The sequence below is a fragment of the Passer domesticus genome, chromosome 10 (genome assembly GCF_036417665.1).
Source record: "Passer domesticus isolate bPasDom1 chromosome 10, bPasDom1.hap1, whole genome shotgun sequence".
Lineage (NCBI taxonomy): Eukaryota > Metazoa > Chordata > Aves > Passeriformes > Passeridae > Passer > Passer domesticus.
This window is the reverse complement of record NC_087483.1, coordinates 38,438,386-38,458,196: the sequence shown is the minus strand read 5'-3', so window position 1 is coordinate 38,458,196 and position 19,811 is coordinate 38,438,386. Positions and strand designations below refer to the sequence as shown.

General features: G+C 35.4%; 1 protein-coding gene across 5 annotated transcripts in view; it reads left to right on the top strand.

Moving 5' to 3' along the window:
* LRP1B (LDL receptor related protein 1B) overlaps window positions 1-19,811 on the top strand; it is a 622,229-nt gene that overhangs the window by 562,686 nt on the left and 39,732 nt on the right. For 4 of the 5 annotated variants that reach the window (XM_064435270.1, XM_064435269.1, XM_064435266.1 and 1 more), the window contains exons 72-82: window positions 3,063-3,185; window positions 3,643-3,765; window positions 4,019-4,156; window positions 4,662-4,796; window positions 5,447-5,566; window positions 6,711-6,952; window positions 12,609-12,832; window positions 13,090-13,196; window positions 14,937-15,053; window positions 16,886-17,059; window positions 17,579-17,704. In XM_064435270.1, the coding sequence (XP_064291340.1) occupies window positions 3,063-3,185; window positions 3,643-3,765; window positions 4,019-4,156; window positions 4,662-4,796; window positions 5,447-5,566; window positions 6,711-6,952; window positions 12,609-12,832; window positions 13,090-13,196; window positions 14,937-15,053; window positions 16,886-17,059; window positions 17,579-17,704 (1,629 nt within the window). Of the gene's footprint in view, window positions 1-3,062; window positions 3,186-3,642; window positions 3,766-4,018; window positions 4,157-4,661; window positions 4,797-5,446; window positions 5,567-6,710; window positions 6,953-12,608; window positions 12,833-13,089; window positions 13,197-14,936; window positions 15,054-16,885; window positions 17,064-17,578; window positions 17,705-19,811 lie in introns of those variants that run through there. The other variant, XM_064435271.1, reaches the window with a different exon arrangement.

The window sequence follows — 19,811 nt, the reverse complement described above, 5'->3', positions numbered from 1 at the left end:
GGAATAAGCAAAACTTGGGTTGTTTATTACTTGTTCCTCCTTTGTTTCCCTCCCCAGTGATGAAAATTCATGTTGTTACTGGAAGCATGTTCTTTTTCATTAAGGAAATCAGCAGTAAATCTGGTTAATTCAGGCTTTTACAGGCCCCAATAAACTACAAAGCCATGCACAATAAATCACACAGCTGTGCAATATAATGAACATTTGCTAAATAAGTCATCTTAAGAGCCCAGGTTTCTGTTTATTTCAGAGAATCACAGAACACTTTGGATTTGAAGAGACCTTAAAATTCATCCAGTTCCTGCCCTCTGCCATGGGCAGGGACACCTTCTGCTATCCTGGGTTTCTCCAAGCCCCATCCAACCTGGCCTTGGACACTTCCAGGGATGGGCATCTCTGAGCAGCCTGTGCCAGTGCTTCACCTTGTTTTTTGTGTTTGTCAAGGAGAAAGTTCTTCATCCACAGAGTTCTTCTGGCACATTTTGACTTTCTCTTGTTGGGACACATCCCTCCTGGGCTTGGATGAGGTGATGCTTGGACACCAACCAGGCTCTCCTGGGCCCCTCTTCCCTCCAGGGCTTTCCCAAGCACATCCTGGAGAGGACAAAGGGTGCTGTCCTGGAGCCCAGTGCAGGGAGCTTGCCCTGCACCCTCCTTGCAGCCCTAAGGGATTTGAACTCCACCATTCCATGGTCCCTGCAGCCCAGGCTGGCCTTGAGCTCCACATTCCTCACCAGCCCCTCCTCTAAGTCAAATTAAAGGAGTTTTTTCCTAAAGAATAATTTTAATTGGCATTCTGTCTTCTGTTTTGGGGGTTATTCCTGGATTTTTCTTCTTTCTTTTCCTTTTTTAAGTGGATAGTTCTGTGGGTTAGCCATCTACAGTCACATGTTCTGTGCATAAATTCAAAACATAACGGAGTACAGTTATATGGAATAATAATCAGGTACAAAGCAATCATAGTATATTTCCCTTTCCTTGTTTTGAGTCTATTACACAATAGTTAAGACTAAAGGGAAAAAAAAGGAAACAAAGACATCATGTGGGGATGATTAAGTTTGAAAGAAAGACCAGAAAATTCAGAGAATGTGGAGAATATTCCAGAGATGTTTAGGTGCAATAAGACATAAATAAATAAATAAATAAATATAAACCATCTAGTCCATTTTAAAACTGCTTTTAAAATATCTGGACTGTATCTCTTTAAAGCCCAATGGACTGTAAGTAAATAGTAATACACTTATTTTATCTGATGCCCACATTATTCTTTGGGCAGCATAATGGAGCTTCTGTGAACTGCAAATTGCTTACAATACAATAAGAAGCCTATTCCTAGTTGGTTATTGCTATAATACTTTGTATTTATGTCACAATTGTGATTCTGTTGCAGAAATCTATTTTATAAAGGAATTATGACAGCCAGAGCAACCACATGAAAGAAATGCCAGTTTATCTCACTGATAACTAATTTTTTCATCTTTGGAAATACAGCAAACGCAAATGAAGTTTTATTCTACAGGATTCTAAAATAATATCCATAATATTTATCTGTGGCCCACTGTGCATGTTTATAAAAATAACTCTCTTCAATCTTATTAAACAACTAGAATGATGGTTATATTGTGATTGCACACACTATTATTTGGATTCATGCCTTTCATCATGAAGAGTACTTGAATTTTATATATTTTCCTTGGATAATTATACAGGATATTTCTGTTAATGTTCATAAGTTATATTTGCCATGGGAGTGAATTATACCTGGTAGCATCGTGTGAGAGTTCGAACATCCTTTTATGCAATGGACATTTCATGGAAATTAGTTTTTGGGGGAAAAAAGCTCAGCCATTCTGAACCTTTATAGCAAAAGAAAGGCTTCTGTTGATTTTAATGAGGGGTGAACAGGGCATTGAATGAATGAGTAAAAAGCCACTGAAGCCTGATCTAGCTCTTAGTGTGGGTGTAATGCATTGAGGTAAACCACAGTGAGAGTTTTGGCATTATCATATAAAATTTCATTGTTTCCTTCTCTGCAGGTACACAGCTTTATTTATTTTATACTCCACTCCTCTCAGGAAACTGAAAATCCAGTTAGCAAAAAAATTAGTTTTGTAGGAAATTAATTGCAAGAACTTTCCATAACTTTGTTGATTGGTAGTGATAAAATTTAGTCATAATTGAGAAACAAATTCTCTCTTATTACAACACACATTAAAACTGAATCTATCTTAAACTAATTTTTAAAGCCTGAGAGCATTCTGTCCTAAACCATTGCCCGTACCCCATGTTCCCTTTTGTTAGATGATTCAGAGCACATGGAAGATTTTATCCTTGCTGCTTTCTGTGCTCAATAAATATCCTGATGAGGCATTTCAGAAGTTGCAGAAAGGAAGATCCTGTCAGAGGTCCCTTAATTTTATCTGTTCTGTGCCCACATGGCCGGACCTTTCCTGGATACAGCATTTGGAGGTGGTGGGGGTTTTACAAGCCTGACCAAGCCTGTTGCTCCTCAGGAGAAGAAGAAGGTGCTGCCTCATGGCTGATGGGCTGCAAGCACTTTGTCTCTGACATGTGGCTCAGAGAGTGGAGCAGGAATAGGTGGAGAATCAGACCTTGGTGTGAAACAAACCTGGACTGAAGTGGCTTTTCACATGTTTGGTCCTATTTCTGTTTATCTCATTCTCTGATGGCCCAAATTCCTGATGTGCCAGCCAGGCCTTTGCTAAGAGGCTGCATCACCAAGGAGAGTTGCAGACAGGGAGTTTCAACGTCTCCTGGCTAAATGCAAGTGGAACATTTGACCAGCTGGTCACTGGTTTGGTAATTCCCAGCTAACAGTCAGGAACAGGAGCTGTTTGGTCAAGGAAGAGTTTTTGAATGAGTATTCCTCTGCCTCTCCAACCTGTTCCTTTGGGACCTGTAAATTTAGTTATTCTACCTGTGTTACTCTGCAAATAGTGTGTGATAAGTGGTTGCAGTGGTTTTATCAAAAACTGACTTTCTTTTGTCTTTTTGTTTTCCTGCCTTTTTTTTTCTTCCCTGTTGTCTTTTCATCTTCCCAGGGGGAAATATTTGTAGAGCTGATGAATTTCTGTGTAACAATTCCCTCTGCAAACTGCATTTTTGGGTTTGTGATGGTGAGGATGACTGTGGAGATAACTCTGATGAAGTTGCTGAAATGTGTGGTATGGCATTATATTTTTCAGAGTTTTTTGTATAATAAAGCAAGAATGACATTTGAGACGCACAAATATATAAAGGCACATGTGTCTTAAATTTTGTTTTGCTTTTAGAAGATAAGCTTGAAATATGGGGATATAGTTTTCTTTTGTTATTGCTTTTCATGTAATTTCAGATATTTGATGTTTGCTATTTTTGAGAAATGAAACTTTTCTGTAGGAAACCCACAGAGGGAGGAAAAAGTTACTTGTGTGATGTAATATTGAGCATCATTACACTTCATCCTTCTTTTGCTATTTTTCTGCCATATTTACTAGTTCTTAAAAAAAAGCTATAAATCACCCTTATGACACAAAACCTCTAAACGAAGAACTTAGAGTGCCAACACATATCTGGCTTTGATGTGTCATTAAAAAAGGATTAATAGCTGGCTAACAGCTGCTTCTTTTCTTTGCTGTGCAGTGAAGTTTCCCTGCCCTCCAACGAGGCCCTACAGGTGTAGGAACAACAGGGTTTGTCTGCGGCCTGAGCAGATTTGCAACGAGGTCGATGACTGCGGAGATAACTCGGATGAGGATCACTGTGGTAGGTGATATCACCTTTCAAGGCATTCAGATCAGACAAAACACCTTGAAGGCAAACTTTGTTGCACAGATCTGCTTGTCCTTCAGTAAGGCTTAACTTAGCCAAGCACAATTTGAAACCCAAAGAAATTAAGCCTGAAATAATTTCTAGTTGCTTAATGCTTGGCAGTCATTCCCATTTGTACATGTCTAAAATAATCTGAGAATCCTAAATACTGATTTATTTTTTCTCTTATTAATCTGTAATTATGTAGATAAAATCACATACAAAGCCAGACCATGTAAAAAAGATGAGTTTGCTTGCAATGACAAGAAGTGCATTCCCATGGAGCTGCAGTGTGACTGGTTTGATGACTGTGGAGATGGCTCAGATGAGCAAGACTGCAAAATAAGTGAGTTGGGCTGGCAAGATCTGTTCTCTTGATTGTAGCAGAAAAGAAACAATTAACCAAGACATTTATCTGTGCAAGACCTATTGAACAATACAGAATGTAGTTCCTTCTTTTAGTTAAAAATGGATGGAATTCTGTACCACAAGAGCAAGGCAAATTTGGTAGCAATTTGAGTTGTAGAGGATTTTTGGTGTAGTTACGAGTTCTTTCCAAAATTTAAGCACAAATTGATTGTATTGTTTGATATTTGCAACAAGAAAAATTGTAATATGAAATTCTTGATGGGAAATGTATCTCAGTTAAATACAGTCATTACATAAAATATAATACATTAAATCATGCAGATTTAAATAAACATTATAATGTCATTTATATGTTAAAAATTTACCTGATCCTCTTTAAAAAGAAAGATGAATTTGTTATTTGTTGTTGTCACTTTAGGTATAATTATTAACCCTTTGAACAATTCTACCAGGGATTTTTTAGACATTTTGTTTATGTTTAGGCGCCGCTGAATATACATGTGAAGATAATGTGAATCCTTGTGGAGATGATGCATTCTGTAATCAAACAAAATCATCCCTTTTGTGTCAGTGTAAACCTGGATTTCAGAGAAACAGGAGGAATAGACAATGTGAAGGTACAAATATTTTCCATCTTCCCTTGTTGTGAAGTATTAAAAGTCAATTTTCTGTGCTGAAGAAAGAGATGCATATCATATTTGGGATTTTTTTTCCACAGAATAAAAGCTGTTTGATAGCTATGGCATCAAGAAATAAAAAACAAAACCAAAAAAACCTAAAACAAAACAAAGAACAACAAAAAAAAATCAGCAATAAACAAAACCAAACACCGGAAAGTATTTACAAAATGTAGATTCATACATTTTACCTGGAGAGGTTATCAAAGATTTAACATTAGTTTTTAAGAACAGCTAATTGAACGTAAGTTGTTAGAATGTTAAAAGGTTCAAGTATGGCTATTAAATAATTTAAGCACTAAATGGATTTTTTAAGGTCTAGTAGATAATTTAACATTGGTGTTGAAGTTGACATATGAGGATATTTTGAGATGCATAAAATAATAAAGATGCATAATATGAAATTGAAATCAAAGTGAACGGATAATAAGTGAATTTCATTAGAAAATGTAGATGGTGCCATACTAATTAACAAGAAAATGTTTATGAGTTCTCTTTGTTCATCTGCTTTGTTCCATGATTTTAAGAACATTTTAAATAATAGTCCATTAAATTACAGGTATATAAATTACAATTTTTTTTCTTCATAGATATCAATGAGTGCATGGTATTTGGTACGTGCTCCCAACACTGCCACAATTTAAAGGGCTCTTACAGATGTGCCTGTGAGAAAAATTACAAGGAGAGGAACAACAGTTGCATAGCAAAAGGTGAGGCTGTAAAAATCAAAGTAGACAGTGCTGTCATTTGTTGTATAGATTGTCCATAATTTTGAAGCAAATTTGCCATGGGAAGATCATATTAATGAGTCATTAGTATTTCATGCATAATGTGGACTCTCTCAGGGTTTGGCATCATTGCCTGTTACTAAAGAAATCAGTTTATGACATGGGAACAAATAGGGTTGCTAATTGAAGGTAATGGTTTGTTATTAGGAACACAGACATAATTCTGAGAGTTTATAATTTAAAAATCTGGGAGTCATTGTCCTAAATCTGAATCGTCCACAAGCTTCAATTCCATTGTAACACAGTTCATGCTGCCTTCTTTCCTCATTGATATTTGCTTTAAGCAACCTCCTCTTTGTTCTTGCATTTATCAGGAGGAAGGGAACAAATGATGTTTGATATTTCATACTCATAAGGGGGAAGTGTGACATTTTAAATTGATTCTCTATGGATAAATGAGATATGAATGGAGAAATAAAAATTATCCAAATTCATTTGAAATTATCAAGCTGACTTTAACTTTCTCAAAACCCAATGTATTGATATTAGGGAACATTTTCCTATGAATAATATACTTTACAACATCTGGATTAAGATGATATCTGGCTATCTGAAATGAGATGTAAGACACAGGTTCTGTTGCCATCAAAACTTCACAGCCTTCACTAAAGATAAAATCATTCCACTTCTCATTTCCAATAGAGCAATTTAAAAACATGTTTATTGACAGCTCTGTGTTCCTTTAATATATACATTTAAGACCCTCTAAAGTCAGCATGCATATAAAAATATGGGATTCATATGGGCTGAATGCATAATATCCTGGTTTTTTAGTATACTGCTTAAAAATATTCAAGTTCTAATATTACATACACCTTAAGATGTAGTCCTGGTTGTCTCACTGTGTGCTTGGAGAGCACTGAAGTTGATGTGTTGATATCAGAATATCAAGAGTTGCATTCATTGCCCAGAATGTAGGTGTTTCTGCAGGCTTCAACAACCAGAAAATAATTTTAACCTCAGAAATTATATCAGATGAGCACCAAAAAGCTACTTGAGTAAAACGCACTGATTTTTGCATTAGTTGACATTTACCTTATTTTTGTTTCATTATAATAATCCCTAGGCTCTGAAGATCAAGTTCTCTATGTTGCTAATGACACTGACATCCTGGGTTTTGCATATCCATTCAACTACAGCGATGCTCATCAGCAAATATCACATATTGAACACAATTCAAGGATAACTGGAATGGATGCATATTTTCAAGGGGATATGATTGTTTGGAGCACTCAGTTTAATCCAGGAGGGATTTTCTACAGAAAACTTCATGACAGAGAGAGAAGGCAGAGTAACAGTGGCTTGATAGTAAGTGATCAAAATCGAAGATTAAATCACACAAATTTCATTCAATTTATTTTTCTATTCTGACTCTTCTGTAATAGCATTGGCTGATTCAGTAAATTAAAATGTCTATCTGAGAATGATTTTGTTTCAGTGATATATATGGCTACTAAAGCTTTCCTGTTCAAGACTCTGACAGATTTGGTAGAGTCTCCAAGACAACACAATTGTAGGATTTAAAAAACTTTCCTGCAGAGAAGTAAACACTATATTAGAACATTGGGAAGGCTGTATACCATCAAGATTTTTTATTTCAACAGAGAAAAGGGAAGAATATAATATATAGAAGAGGAAAGCCATGAATTTCAAATCTTTGGAAGACAGAAAATGGAGATTAAACACAAGCTTAATTCTACAGTGATCATATAAACAATGATATTAAAAAAGTTATGACATATATTTAAATGTTAGAACAATTGGAATTTATTCCCATTTTTGTTGAACTGCATATTATCTGATTTTGAATAAGCATAAATGTAGGTTTGGACTTTGCAACAGAAATGTGGATTTTCATAAGCTTGGTTTATTTTAAGTGGTCTTTCCTTGAAAATAAAATAAATGTAGGTTATCTTGCCTAAAATATTTCTACAAAATTCTCTAGGAAGTGATATTGCTGAACTGAGAATAATTATGTGGTCTTTATATTGTTCTTTCTATAATGCAATAAATTTAGATTTTGGGTTTTTTTAGTCTTCACTGAATTTGATAGCAGAGTAGAGTTTTTAATTTTTTCTTGGCCAGTTAGAAAAAACACCTCTCTGACTTTTTCACGTTTCCTTAAACTTAGGAGAGGTAACCGTGATGACCTCCCATCACATGCCTGCTTTTATACACCCAGAATAAACAGGATTACCATAGTAGCCCGATCTTTCATCTATAATTCATACACTTCTGAAACCACTTCTGAGTACATCCCAGCCAAGGATATTTCCTCTCCAAATGAATGACATTCCTGACCTTTGACACCAGCAGGGCAAAAAGCCTCCTGATGTAGACACCAATGGATCCTGGAGAAACCTGGAATCTGTTGTTGCATCTTTATAAGAGTGGTTTAAAAGCAGCACTTCCCCCTGCCCAGAAGTATCTAGGTTTTGTTCAGAGAAAGTGTATGGAAAGCAGATCTGAAGTACAAAATAATGGCCAGGATCTCTAACAGGTCAGCTCTGTCGTTTGAGTTTTGCAGAAGGATACTTGTATTGAAGATGTGGAGTAACTCTACTATGGAGTTTTTCTCATTTAACAATGTGGTGTACATTTCTGTTTAAAAAATCCCGATAAACAGATCTCTGAATTGAGTTATTCATTAGAAAATAATGAAATTGTAAAGCCTTGTGAAGTTAATGTTGAGAAGGTGGTGGTGTTATTTATTTATTTATTTTCTTTTTGGGGGTAATCTGCAGATGCATTCTGCAGCAAGAGCAGTTTGCTGACCTGCAGCCTCTCTAATAGATTGAATACTTTCTTAGAGGTCCATAAAATGGAGCATAAGCTTCCTTCAGACATCTTCATAGTCCAGGGATTGAAATTTTCACAGCTCATTTGTCACTGTCTCCCTGTTTAAACTAATAGAGATAAAATATTCTTAGAATTAACATTTTCTTAATGTACTGACATAGTATTCAGTTTTTCTATCCCTTTCACTGTTATCTGAGAATATATCTCAGTCACTTCCTTTTCTATTCAAAGATATTGAAAAAATTGTGTTTTTCTTTATATGCCATGTTCCCCTGTCTCTTCAGTGCAGGTAGGTCCTTATGACAATGCTTGATCCAAGCTAGACAAAGATTTTTACAAATCTGAATGTGAAAAATGCACAGACTGTATTTGAATATATCTTGGACACTTCTCATTTATATTTGTGAAGCCTTTGCTTCTCATTGTACTTAACTGTTCAGTTATTTTCCCAGCATTATCTCATTAATATTCAAATATTGTTGCCTTATTTGCAGCTGATCAATAGGTTAATTGGTTTTATAATGTTGCTTTAATATTGTCACCGAAATTTGGTTTTAAAAGGCTTGAGAATTCCTTAATTTTAACCCAAGTCTTTTTTTTAATAGGTAAGTTTTCAAAGGTTACATTATAACTTTTATATCTAGACTTTGATATGTAAATCAGGACAGTAAACTTGAACAAAGTCACCTGCATTTTCAGGTAATTACATTAATGCAAAAATCCATCTCAACCAAAATTGCTCCACGGAATTAGCATATCAAGAGCCTTCCTCAGAGAATAGCTTTAAGTAGCTCTCCTGATTTTCTGTGAAAAGGGGTTTAAGACTGGTACAAATTCAAGCATTAAAGGAAATAGTAAATATCAGCTCTTCAGAGTTTATTGACAGATGCAGAAGAGGATTTCATCCCAACGGAGTTCAGGCAGTCAAAGTGAATTGGTGATAACTGGAGCAGCTGTTTGCTGCCTGATCCTTGGAGGGAGCTGCAGAAGTTATCTGAGGTGAACAATGAACACGGAGCCACCCCACACTCCAGCTCAAGTGCTTTATTTCATGGAAGAGGACAAAAGGATGAACATTAAAATGATGATGCTAACAGGAAGAAAAGCACAGGCTTTGTGCTGTATCCAGTTTATTGGCAGCCTGCTCCAGCCCCAGATTTCTGAGAGCTTCCCAAGAACCCTTAATCACCCTTGAGATGAGTCCTCTTGTGTTTCCCAACATTTGCCCCAGTGCACCCCTGTGAATGGAAACTGCTTCCAGCCCATTTTCTCTAAACAGCAGGAATTTATGGTTTTATCTCAGAGCTACAGCTCTGTCTGGATGAAGTTTACATACTTAGAAGACTCTTTCTGGAAACATCTGGTTGGGGTTTATAAATGATCCTACTTTATGGAATACCAGTGGTGGTTGGGTGAATTACTGCATCCACTGGGATACTTGACTATCAAAAAAATTTTGTGTTTCAATGGTAAAAATTCTAAACATTTCATTATTTTTAATTTCTTTTTACTGTTCTACTAATATAACATTAGATAATGTATTATTTTTTAGAGAAGACATTTTAGGCAAAAGAAAACACTCCTTTACTTTGTTCCACAGCATTTCCTTACCCATAATATCTGCAAAATCAATAGGATAAAATACTGCTTCACCTGTGCTTATGATACAAATTAGATTTGTCATTTATTCTTCCTATTAAGCATTGCAAAGGGTGGGTTCCTACTGCATGTGCAACATATTTTCTTCAGTTAAACTCCACTTGAGGGGCTGAAAATCTGTTATCTGCCATTATATGAAAAAGGTTTCCAGATCCAAGTTGTTACTGCAGCTTCTTTTTTTTTATGTTTGTTTGTTTGTGTTTCTTTTTTTTTCTTTCTTTTTTTTTTTTTGTTACTAATTCTTTACCTTGAAAACAGAATTTACAAAAGACAGCAGTTCTGATCAAAAATGGTCTGTAGCTGTGCAGAGACTTCCAAACTGTGAAAGGCAATTAGCTTTCAAACCCCAATTTTTCTAATAAGTTGTAGTACATTATAATTACCATCAAAGAGTGCTAAAATCACTGTAGAAAACATTAATGTGATTTTCTTCCTGTATTTTCATCCTTATTTTGTATGCAGAATTATTCTTCAAAATTAACATAATCCAAATAAGCTATTAGGTCAGAGCTCATTTCCAGTTAGCAATTTTACTAGACAATGTGAGAAGATGCAGAAGACCTCAGAAATATGATGTAGCTGCAACTTAATGAACACAACTGGAAATTGCACAGCCACAGCATCAGCTAGTGGTTTTTAAATTCTTTCTTAAAAATCTCTTACACCAGATGGCTCCTTGACATTTCTTCTGTTCATCTCCTTCTTCATTTGATCTTTAATATTCCCCCAGCATTACTGGAATTCCACTTTTCTGTCTAGTTGAGGAGATAGGGTCAGTATTCCTCAACAACCTCATCCTCACCCCCCAATTTTCGTAGGATGTCTATTTTAGGATGTCTCATCTGCTTCTAGAACCACCTTTTTTGGGAACCATCTCTCAGTCTGCTTGGCAACTCCCATCTTGGTCTTTCCAGGCCCTCAAAAAAGTCTTATGGTGAACTGTGGGTTTGAACAGTCAAAAGAAAAGAAAAGGCAAGGTTTTTCTGGCCATGACAGCTGCTTTCCTTTTAAAAGAATATTTGGTTCCAGCATTGCAAGCCATTAATCCTTGTGGTATCCAATGAGATCTCCAGGTACAAGAGGTTTCTTGACTCAGGTGCCTGAATATTGCCCAGAATTAAAAGCAGGTTGGACTAAAAATACAGTTTGTCTTATCTGAAAATACCCCTTTTTTGGTATCTGGTCCTTTCTATGAATGTTGCTTGTAGTAACAAAGAAAAAAGTTATTTGTATAGAAATGCCACACTTAAAAAAATGTATTATTTGTGGAAGCATATGCCACCATTGTCATCATTTCATACCAAAGAATGATGGCACAATATTTTATTTAACTTTAAAAATCAACTGTGACTCTATTTTTAAAAATTACTGTTTTTAAAATGCAGTGACTGATTTTGCTGCTTTAGTATTCCCCTAAATAGAAAATCAAGGTTCTATATATCTATAACACATACCTTCTATGAAATTTTTGCAGAATCAAGAAGTTTATGAGCAATGAACTCAATAAATTCACCATTGTGGTCCTATTATTTCACCTAGAGAATGAAATTACCTTTATTTTATGATGAAAATAGTCTACAAATGTCTTGTGGTATTAGGGAACTTTGACACTTAAGGGAAAACAAGTTATTTTAGGATTTTCTTTCCTGGTTTTCAGTTATGTGGCTTAGTAGCATTTCATTGCTTTATTTTTTAAGGAATATCTGGGGTTTTTTCATAATTTAACTTGATATAGTTATAAGGAAATAGGCAAACAACTGTTTGTGTATCTATATCATGCTGGTCTTGAGGTTTTTATGATACACTGCATTCATGTTAGAAAGAGTTGGGTAATCCTGTTTTACAGGGAATACTCATTTCCACAGGAATTCCAGTAATCTTTAGAGTTGTTCATATAGATCTCCTATTTGCAATATGAACTCCTGTCCTTGGGACCATCTTCCAGAGCTAAGCCTTAATGATTATGGGAAAAAATATAAATATAGAGATCCTCCAGTTGATAAATTTAATGTTATAATCAGCCAAGCATCTTTTGTGTGTGAAGATGAACGTTCATGAATACAGAGGGAATTTTATGCAGTTTTCTAAATGCACTGATTTTCTCTACCCACTCCTCAGGATGGGCTCATGCTGTTTTCACTGAGGGCTTTGGGATGAACACCATGGAATAAAATAGCTGCAGAATCTTTTCCTTTTTCTTTGGTTTCAAATTACAATCCAAAACACTTGTTTGCTTCAGTGTTAATAGTTAAAGTAGCTGATGTCAAAGTGACTTGTCCCTAATGTGGGTAGCCTTAAACTTGAGATAACAGATTAGAAGGAAGCATTGCCTTGTTCTTCTGCATGGAATAGAGGTGTCAGCAGAACCCTCAGAGCTGAACTCCTGCAGGTGCAGTTTAAGTCTTTCCAACGCAGTATTTCTGTAAAAATGACGCAAATCTGTGGCTATGCAGCTGCTGTGAAAGGCCATTTCCACAAATCTGACTGCACCATCTGCTCTTTTTAGTGTCCAGAGTTCAAAAGGCCCAGGGGCATTGCTGTGGACTGGGTGGCTGGGAACATTTACTGGACTGATCATTCCCGGATGCATTGGTTCAGCTACTACACAACTCACTGGACCAGCCTCAGGTACTCCATCAATGTGGGGCAGCTGAAGGGACCCAACTGCACCAGGCTCCTCACCAGCATTGCAGGAGAGCCATATGCAATTGCTGTAAATCCAAAAAAGGGGTATGTATCCTTCAACATCACTGTGATTTCGTAATTCAGATAAAATTGCAAAATGCAGCAAGGGAAAGAAAATTATGTCTGCAATTGTCTAAACTTTTCCAAGTTGTTTATTTAATTTCCTGCTCAACTTACCTAAATGTAAACCAACACCTCCACTCTGCCAGGAATGTTGAAAGGCTCACAACAGCTGAGTATCAGTGAAGTGTTTTGAGGCTCTGAGCAGGCGTTCAGCTCAATTTTTGTGTTGACTATTTCAGGATGATGTACTGGACAGTTATTGGGGATCGGTCTCACATAGAGGAATCGTCTATGGATGGTACTCTGAGAAGGATACTGGTTCAAAAGAACCTGCAAAGACCTACAGGTAAACACCTTATTTTTCCCAAATACCTGCTACTCACTAGCTCAGGAAGATTTCAGTTTCTCAGTTAAAAAAAAAACAACAACCAAAAACACAAACAAAAAAGCAAACAACAACAACAACAAAACCTGACCAAACACCCAAGAAATGGGCATTTTCCTGTATTTACTGCCTGAAAATACTTTAGTACCATCCTTCTGTGTTTTCTTTCTTTACTTCATGGTAGAAAGTAGATGTTCATGTAGGAAATAAATAGTTTTAAAATTTTTTTGCCAGATATTTAACGCAGGTCCATGTAGAAGGAATGCAAAGAAAGAATTCAAACCTTTAATATTTCCCCAAATAGGATTTTACTAATACTATTTATGATGTTCTTAAATTGATTACCACATGTGGCTTTCCTATTTCAAATAAGAGGGAGTGAGAGTTTGAGCATTTGGGCTTGACTTCATAGGATTCACACAGAAATGGCTGTCACAGGAGTGTTATATGTATAAAACAAATAGAAATACTTTTATCTCTGATATCATCAAAGTACATTGAGAATGCTAGTTATGTATTAATTTATATTTAAATCTTCTCATTAAAATGCAAAGAATAATTTGAAGCTGGAAAGTGGGTATTGCTTCTAAAGCATGCCCCTTACAGGTCCCATGTTTCACACAGAAATGATACGTTGTGATTGCCTTTTACCTGAAATTATTGTCTTCAGCCTTTTCCCTGAATGCCAGTGTTTCTTTAAAAGAGGGCTTTTTTTAATGGAGTTTTAAATGTAAACATATTTCACTGGTCTGTGAGTCAGATTTTCTCCACTTCCTCTCATCTATCTGTAGCTGATTAATTTATGACCTTAAGAGGAGTATTTTCACTGTTATGTATAATTTCTTTTGATGTATTTTTTCTGACTTACCTACTTACATAAATAGGAAGAAAAATACCTTTTCCCATTCTTATTAAAGATGCACTGAGACTTCAAAAGCTCAGAATGAAATTATTTTATGGTTCCAATATTTTCTTCAGGCTGAAGTTTTTGACATGACCTAAAATGGCATATTAACCATTTAATCTTCCTCTGTGAAGCATGGACTACTTGATTTAACTATTTAATTATTGCCTAGAGGCTGGGTATTTATAATGTCATTGATCTTTTATTCTCTTTTGTTTTCTTTTCATATACAGATGAAAAAATATATTTATAACTATATATCTTCCAATATTGCTGTTTAAGTCTTGCAGAAGTAATGTAGTTAAAATAATCTCATTTTTAATTCTGCAAGACTGCATGGGAAGTCTCAGTGATAAAAATGAGAACAGAATTCAATATGTGTGGAAGCAGGGTGCAAAGTCTCCATGAATTCTGAATGCCTTGTTTTTAACACAGGATCACACTGGTGCAATTGGCATATTAAATTTTGGTTGGGAGAACAGGTTAGAGGAGTTGACTCTGTATTTAATTCCCACCTGGTATTTCTATCCCTACCTGCTGAGGAGAATGGGTTAGAAAAAGGTGCTGACCTTTGGCAGAGTAAGGTAAAGAAAGTAAAAAAACCATGGTTGCCCCAAGGGGAAGGCTTAAGTGAGAGCTGTTATAATTTATTCTCTTTGTTTTCCAGTCAAATCTTTTCATTACTGCAATATTTTGTGCACATAAGACTATGAATGACATAAAAATGTAGAGTTATAGAAAAATACTATTTTTTTTTCAGGTTTTATGTTCCTATTTGAACTTTGTCTCCTTTGTAGGTCTCGTAGTTGATCAGTTCAGCCAGCGCTTGTTCTGGGCTGATTTTGAGTTGTCTGTTATTGGCAGTGTTCTTTTTGATGGGTCCGACTCAGTTGTGTCTGTGAGCACAAAACAAGGTATGGAGAGCCGTGGCATAACATGATTCTCATTTTATTTTATTTTTTTGGCTGAAGTTTCACTATTCAGACAAATTATGTTAACAAAAAGCAGTGATTATTGAGTAATTTTTTGTGCTTTTGTTAGACAATGTTTCAAACATTATCTAAGCAAGTGTTTTAGATAGGATAAAGATAATTTCAGCTTTAAGATAATCTAATAAAATTACCTTAGGGGAACAAAGATTCAATGATATGTCAGATTTCCAAGTATAGGTATTACTGAGTAACATTGTGATTAATATTTAGGCTTGATCTCACTTGGACTTCTATTAGAGCTGCCTGCATTGAACTGGAGTTTTAGGGGTTGTAGAACAGTTGATCTGAATCAGTTCTGGGAGAATAATGGGCTTGGCTTTTAGGTCAGTAAGTAATCACAGAATTCTGCTAACAGAATGTGAATAAGAAAGTTCCTTTTGATAAAAAAGGAGATTCTGGTGAAGCAAACTGTTTTCAATTGCACTATGGCTTTTTAACAATTTGTTAAGTAAGAAATGTATGAAATTTGAATAGAAAATAAAAGGAACACATTAAAAAAAGATTTGAAAGCAGCCTTTTGGGGAGAATTGCTTAGTGGGCAGCTGGTTCTGGAGAATTGTCAGGGTATTATACCTGGTGCTACTGAGTGTTTTAACCCAGAATTCACCAGGATATTCTGGAATATACTAGGAGGAATCTCCCATAACCCTAATTGGGCAGGACAAGATTGAAAACATCTTATTTTGGTTTAAAAGCATTTTATTCCCCAATTTGTGTCAATATACATGAAGAAAATCATCTGAAGAGAGATCACTTTGGGTATAGGGATCTGACCACAACCTTCTCTAGCACTGGACCAAAGGAAAATTGGGGCAGTTTAGAAATTGCTTTGCAATGAGACTAAAACCTTCAATCCATTAAATTAAGCAATCCTAAAATAATGAATTAGAATTCATTAATATTTTTATGAAAATGAAATACTGAGTACCAAGCACTGATAGTATGTAAGAACAATAGGAAGAAATAAAGGCTGATTGATGAAATTAAGTAAATACAAGGGAAGTACAAAACATTTTTAGAGTAAATGGTGAAAAGGCACAAGGTATCACAGGGAATACATTCTGATTCTGTGCGGCTTCAGGAAAAGATGTACCTCAGGCAAAAAACTTTTAGTTAGAAGCCATTGCCTTATTGAGGGCAAGTGTGAAATTCTGCAGCCAGTTGTACACAGGAAATCCAACTCGTGGGCTGAGGCCCTCAGAGCTCTTAAAAATGTGGAGTTGGTAGAGTTAACAATTCATTTCGCATTAATTTACTATAATTATGAATTAAAACATTGTGGTACAAAAGCTAGCATTTCAAATATGTTAGGAAGGAGCTGAAGAAATGTTTTGTCAGAATAATTTCTTTTTGTCAGAATAATTTCTTTCATGTGAAGCAAAATGACCTCTTTCTTCCTTGTCACATAGATCTAGTTAAAGTGTTGTACCTAAGGTACAACAAGTAGAACAAGTCTGCTCTAATTAGTGAGTTGTTACTGCAGAGTTTCCTTTATTTCCATGATCAGCCAGTTTCTGAGGCTCAGTTGGGTGGAAAACTGATAAAAATCTTGCAATTTAAGTTGTCTGCAAAATGGGAAGGGTTCCTTTGGGGAAGATTGCTTTTTTTAAAGTAATTTTTGTGAGGACCAAACAAGCTGTCTGAAAAATAATGTCCTTAGGTGTTAATCACAGTAATGAAGTTTTTATTTTAAAAAGTTGTTCATTATTTGAATATGAATATATATTTGTATTTACTATCCATTTTTATTCAAGGTTTATTGCATCCACATAGAATTGACATTTTTGAGGATTACATATATGGAGCAGGCCCTAAAAATGGTGCATTTAGAGTGCACAAATTTGGCAAGAGCCTTGTAGAATATCTGAGTGTGGATGTTGATAAAGCAAAAAGTGCCTTGATTTTTCATCGCTACAAACAAACGGACTGTGAGTAAGCATAATTACTTTAAATACTTTAAATTCAACCTCAGGGTGGGGGAAAGTAACCAAGTTGTATAAATATAAACCAGAGCCTGATTATACAAACTGAAAATAGATTTTGTCATATTTCTTTATAGAGTTTTGACGTGTTTGTACCCATTTGAAAGGATCTGTACAAATTTGTACAGAAATGCCTTTTGTACCTGCACTGCAACTGAGATAAAAAGAAAATTAGAAGAGAGGTGAATGAAAATCCCTCTAGCCAGAAGCAGATGAAATGTTTTACTCCATGTTACCAATAGATTTTTTGGTAATGGAAGAAGTTCTGTCCTTCTGTGGGTCTTGCATTGTTGTTTGGGGGAATGTATTCAAACAGACTTGAGGCTGTTGATATCCTGGGAAGTGGAAGTGTATCAGAATTTTTGATCTGATTATTTATCTTTTCTTAGCTTTAAAACATAGCTCTGAATTTATTAAATAAATAATAAATATCAATATTTCTAATATTTTGGTTTTTTTAAACAGTGCCTAACCCCTGCTTGGACCTGACGTGTGAATTCATTTGTTTACTCAACCCTTCTGGTGCAACATGTGCTTGTCCAGAAGGAAAGGCATTGATGAATGGAACATGCATTGATCAGAGCCTCCTAGGTAGGTACTGAGAACTGCAGGAAAACCAGAAAGTAAACAGCTGGTCAGTTATGGTCACTGCAAAAGGCCAGGCTGGCTGTGAGTGCAGAGTTTTGTGATGTTCAATAAACACATTAATTAGCTGAAACTTAAAGGTGAAAGAAAAAATAATCTCTGATTCAAAAAAATACCTCCCCTGCTAGTATTCATCAAAATGAAAAATGAGCTTTCAGTTTAACTGATACAAGATGATTAAAAGTGAGTGGGTATAAATACTGACCAAAAGAAGTTTGAAAAGCACTGAGGTGTTTTGGATCCCAAATTAAAAGTGAGTCATTCAGAAGAAAAAAAACAACACTGCAGCAATGGTGAAAAGGAAGTGAGAGCAACATAGCAAATAATAATGACTTTGAAGTAAGTCAAAGAAAGAAAAAAATACCTTCGGCATTTTTATCTAAAATTATATATTCTGGGAACCTCTGTAATGACTAATACTGAGACACAGGAAACCAGAATTCATGAGAAAAGATGTGTTTTAAGGGTAGGGAGGAAATAATTTCCATGGAATAGTATTAAAATGTCTTTAATTTAGGCCAAACCTAGCTTGGTCACACAGCTGGAATGATTTCTTAGCCAGCTTGATGTTATAAGTGTTCTAGAAATCACAGAATAGCATTTCTTGTGTTTATTATGTGTATTATGATGTTTTTCTGATGTTTAATTCCAGGCTCAGAAGTGCAAGTGATGGATATTTGGTGAGATCCTCAGTGCTTAAAGTGCTCAATTTAGCAATTAAGTTAATTTACCTGAAATGTCATAATTCTCTGGAGAAAATCTCACCGATCTATACTGCCTAGGCTTTAAATATTGAATTAGCAGGACTGTGTTTTAGTGGTTCATGGTGTGATATTAATAAAACTGTCCACCTCTGGACACAAATCAGTCTGAACACCCTCCCTGCCCAAGTGTCAGCTCTTTGTCCATCTTATGTGGACACATATCAAGAATTTCTGCTGTTACAGCACCACCTAAAAATTAATTCAAATTACCCATAGTCACTACTTAGGTGTTGAAGAATTGACAAATAGAAGAAATTTGGTTTTCACTGTTGACTTGTACCAGTTTGTACCCATAATTTCAGTAATGCTCCGTTTTTACTGGTGGGCAAAGGATTATGCTGTGGTAACGTTTTCAGGAATGTGTGTTTTTGTTAAAGAGAGATCTGAAGAGGTTTTTAAATGACTTGTTATAAATTTTTATGGGCAGACAGAAAATGCCTAGAGAAGCATTTTTAATATATTGATAATTTTCAGTACCTTCCCATGGCTGCAATATCTGTTATGACTTTTTAAAGGGCTGCTGAATAAGTGTTTCCTTAATTTTGTGTTTACACTCATATTTCAAGTAATGCCTAATGTAGGCTTTTTCTTACTTTTTCTTTCATCTCTGTTATTTTTGTAATAGTATACTGCAAGTTTTGTAGTATCACAGATTACAAATTATTAATTGAAACTTCTGTAGTACTCTAATAATTTTTACACGCTATTTTAAATTTTTTTTAAGTGTAAGGGGATGTGAAACATTTGTCTCTGGCTGAGACTCCACTTCAGCTCCCAAAGACCAGCAGAGATTTCTGGAAAGATCAGTGTTGACCCCAAGATCAGCATCTTGACCTGATACAGGTTTATAATTAAAGGCTGACTGATAGTCACTTGCAATTAATAGTTCACTAATAGCCTGGAAAACAAACCAAAAATCAATTTATAAATCAGGTCCTTTTCCTTTAAGAGGTTATACAGTGTGGAATAAAAACCTAGGAGCTGCAGTTTTCCTTTTCTGATGAAGACATAGAAAATGTATGTGAAGTAGTCCAGACCCCACACATTCACCTTGTTTAAAGATATTCAGAATATTTCTGGGACTGTTAAGGATGTCAATAACCCAAAACAGAAAATCCTGCCTTACTTGACTGTATATTGTTGAAGGGAGGCTATACAGACATTTTTTTTTTCTGTTGCTCTGCAATAAAATCCTGATTCAAAATCAGTCAAAATATTCTTGTTGATTTTGGTGGTATTCTGGCTTTTGAGATGTTCTGGTTTTATTATACTTGCACACAGCTATTTTA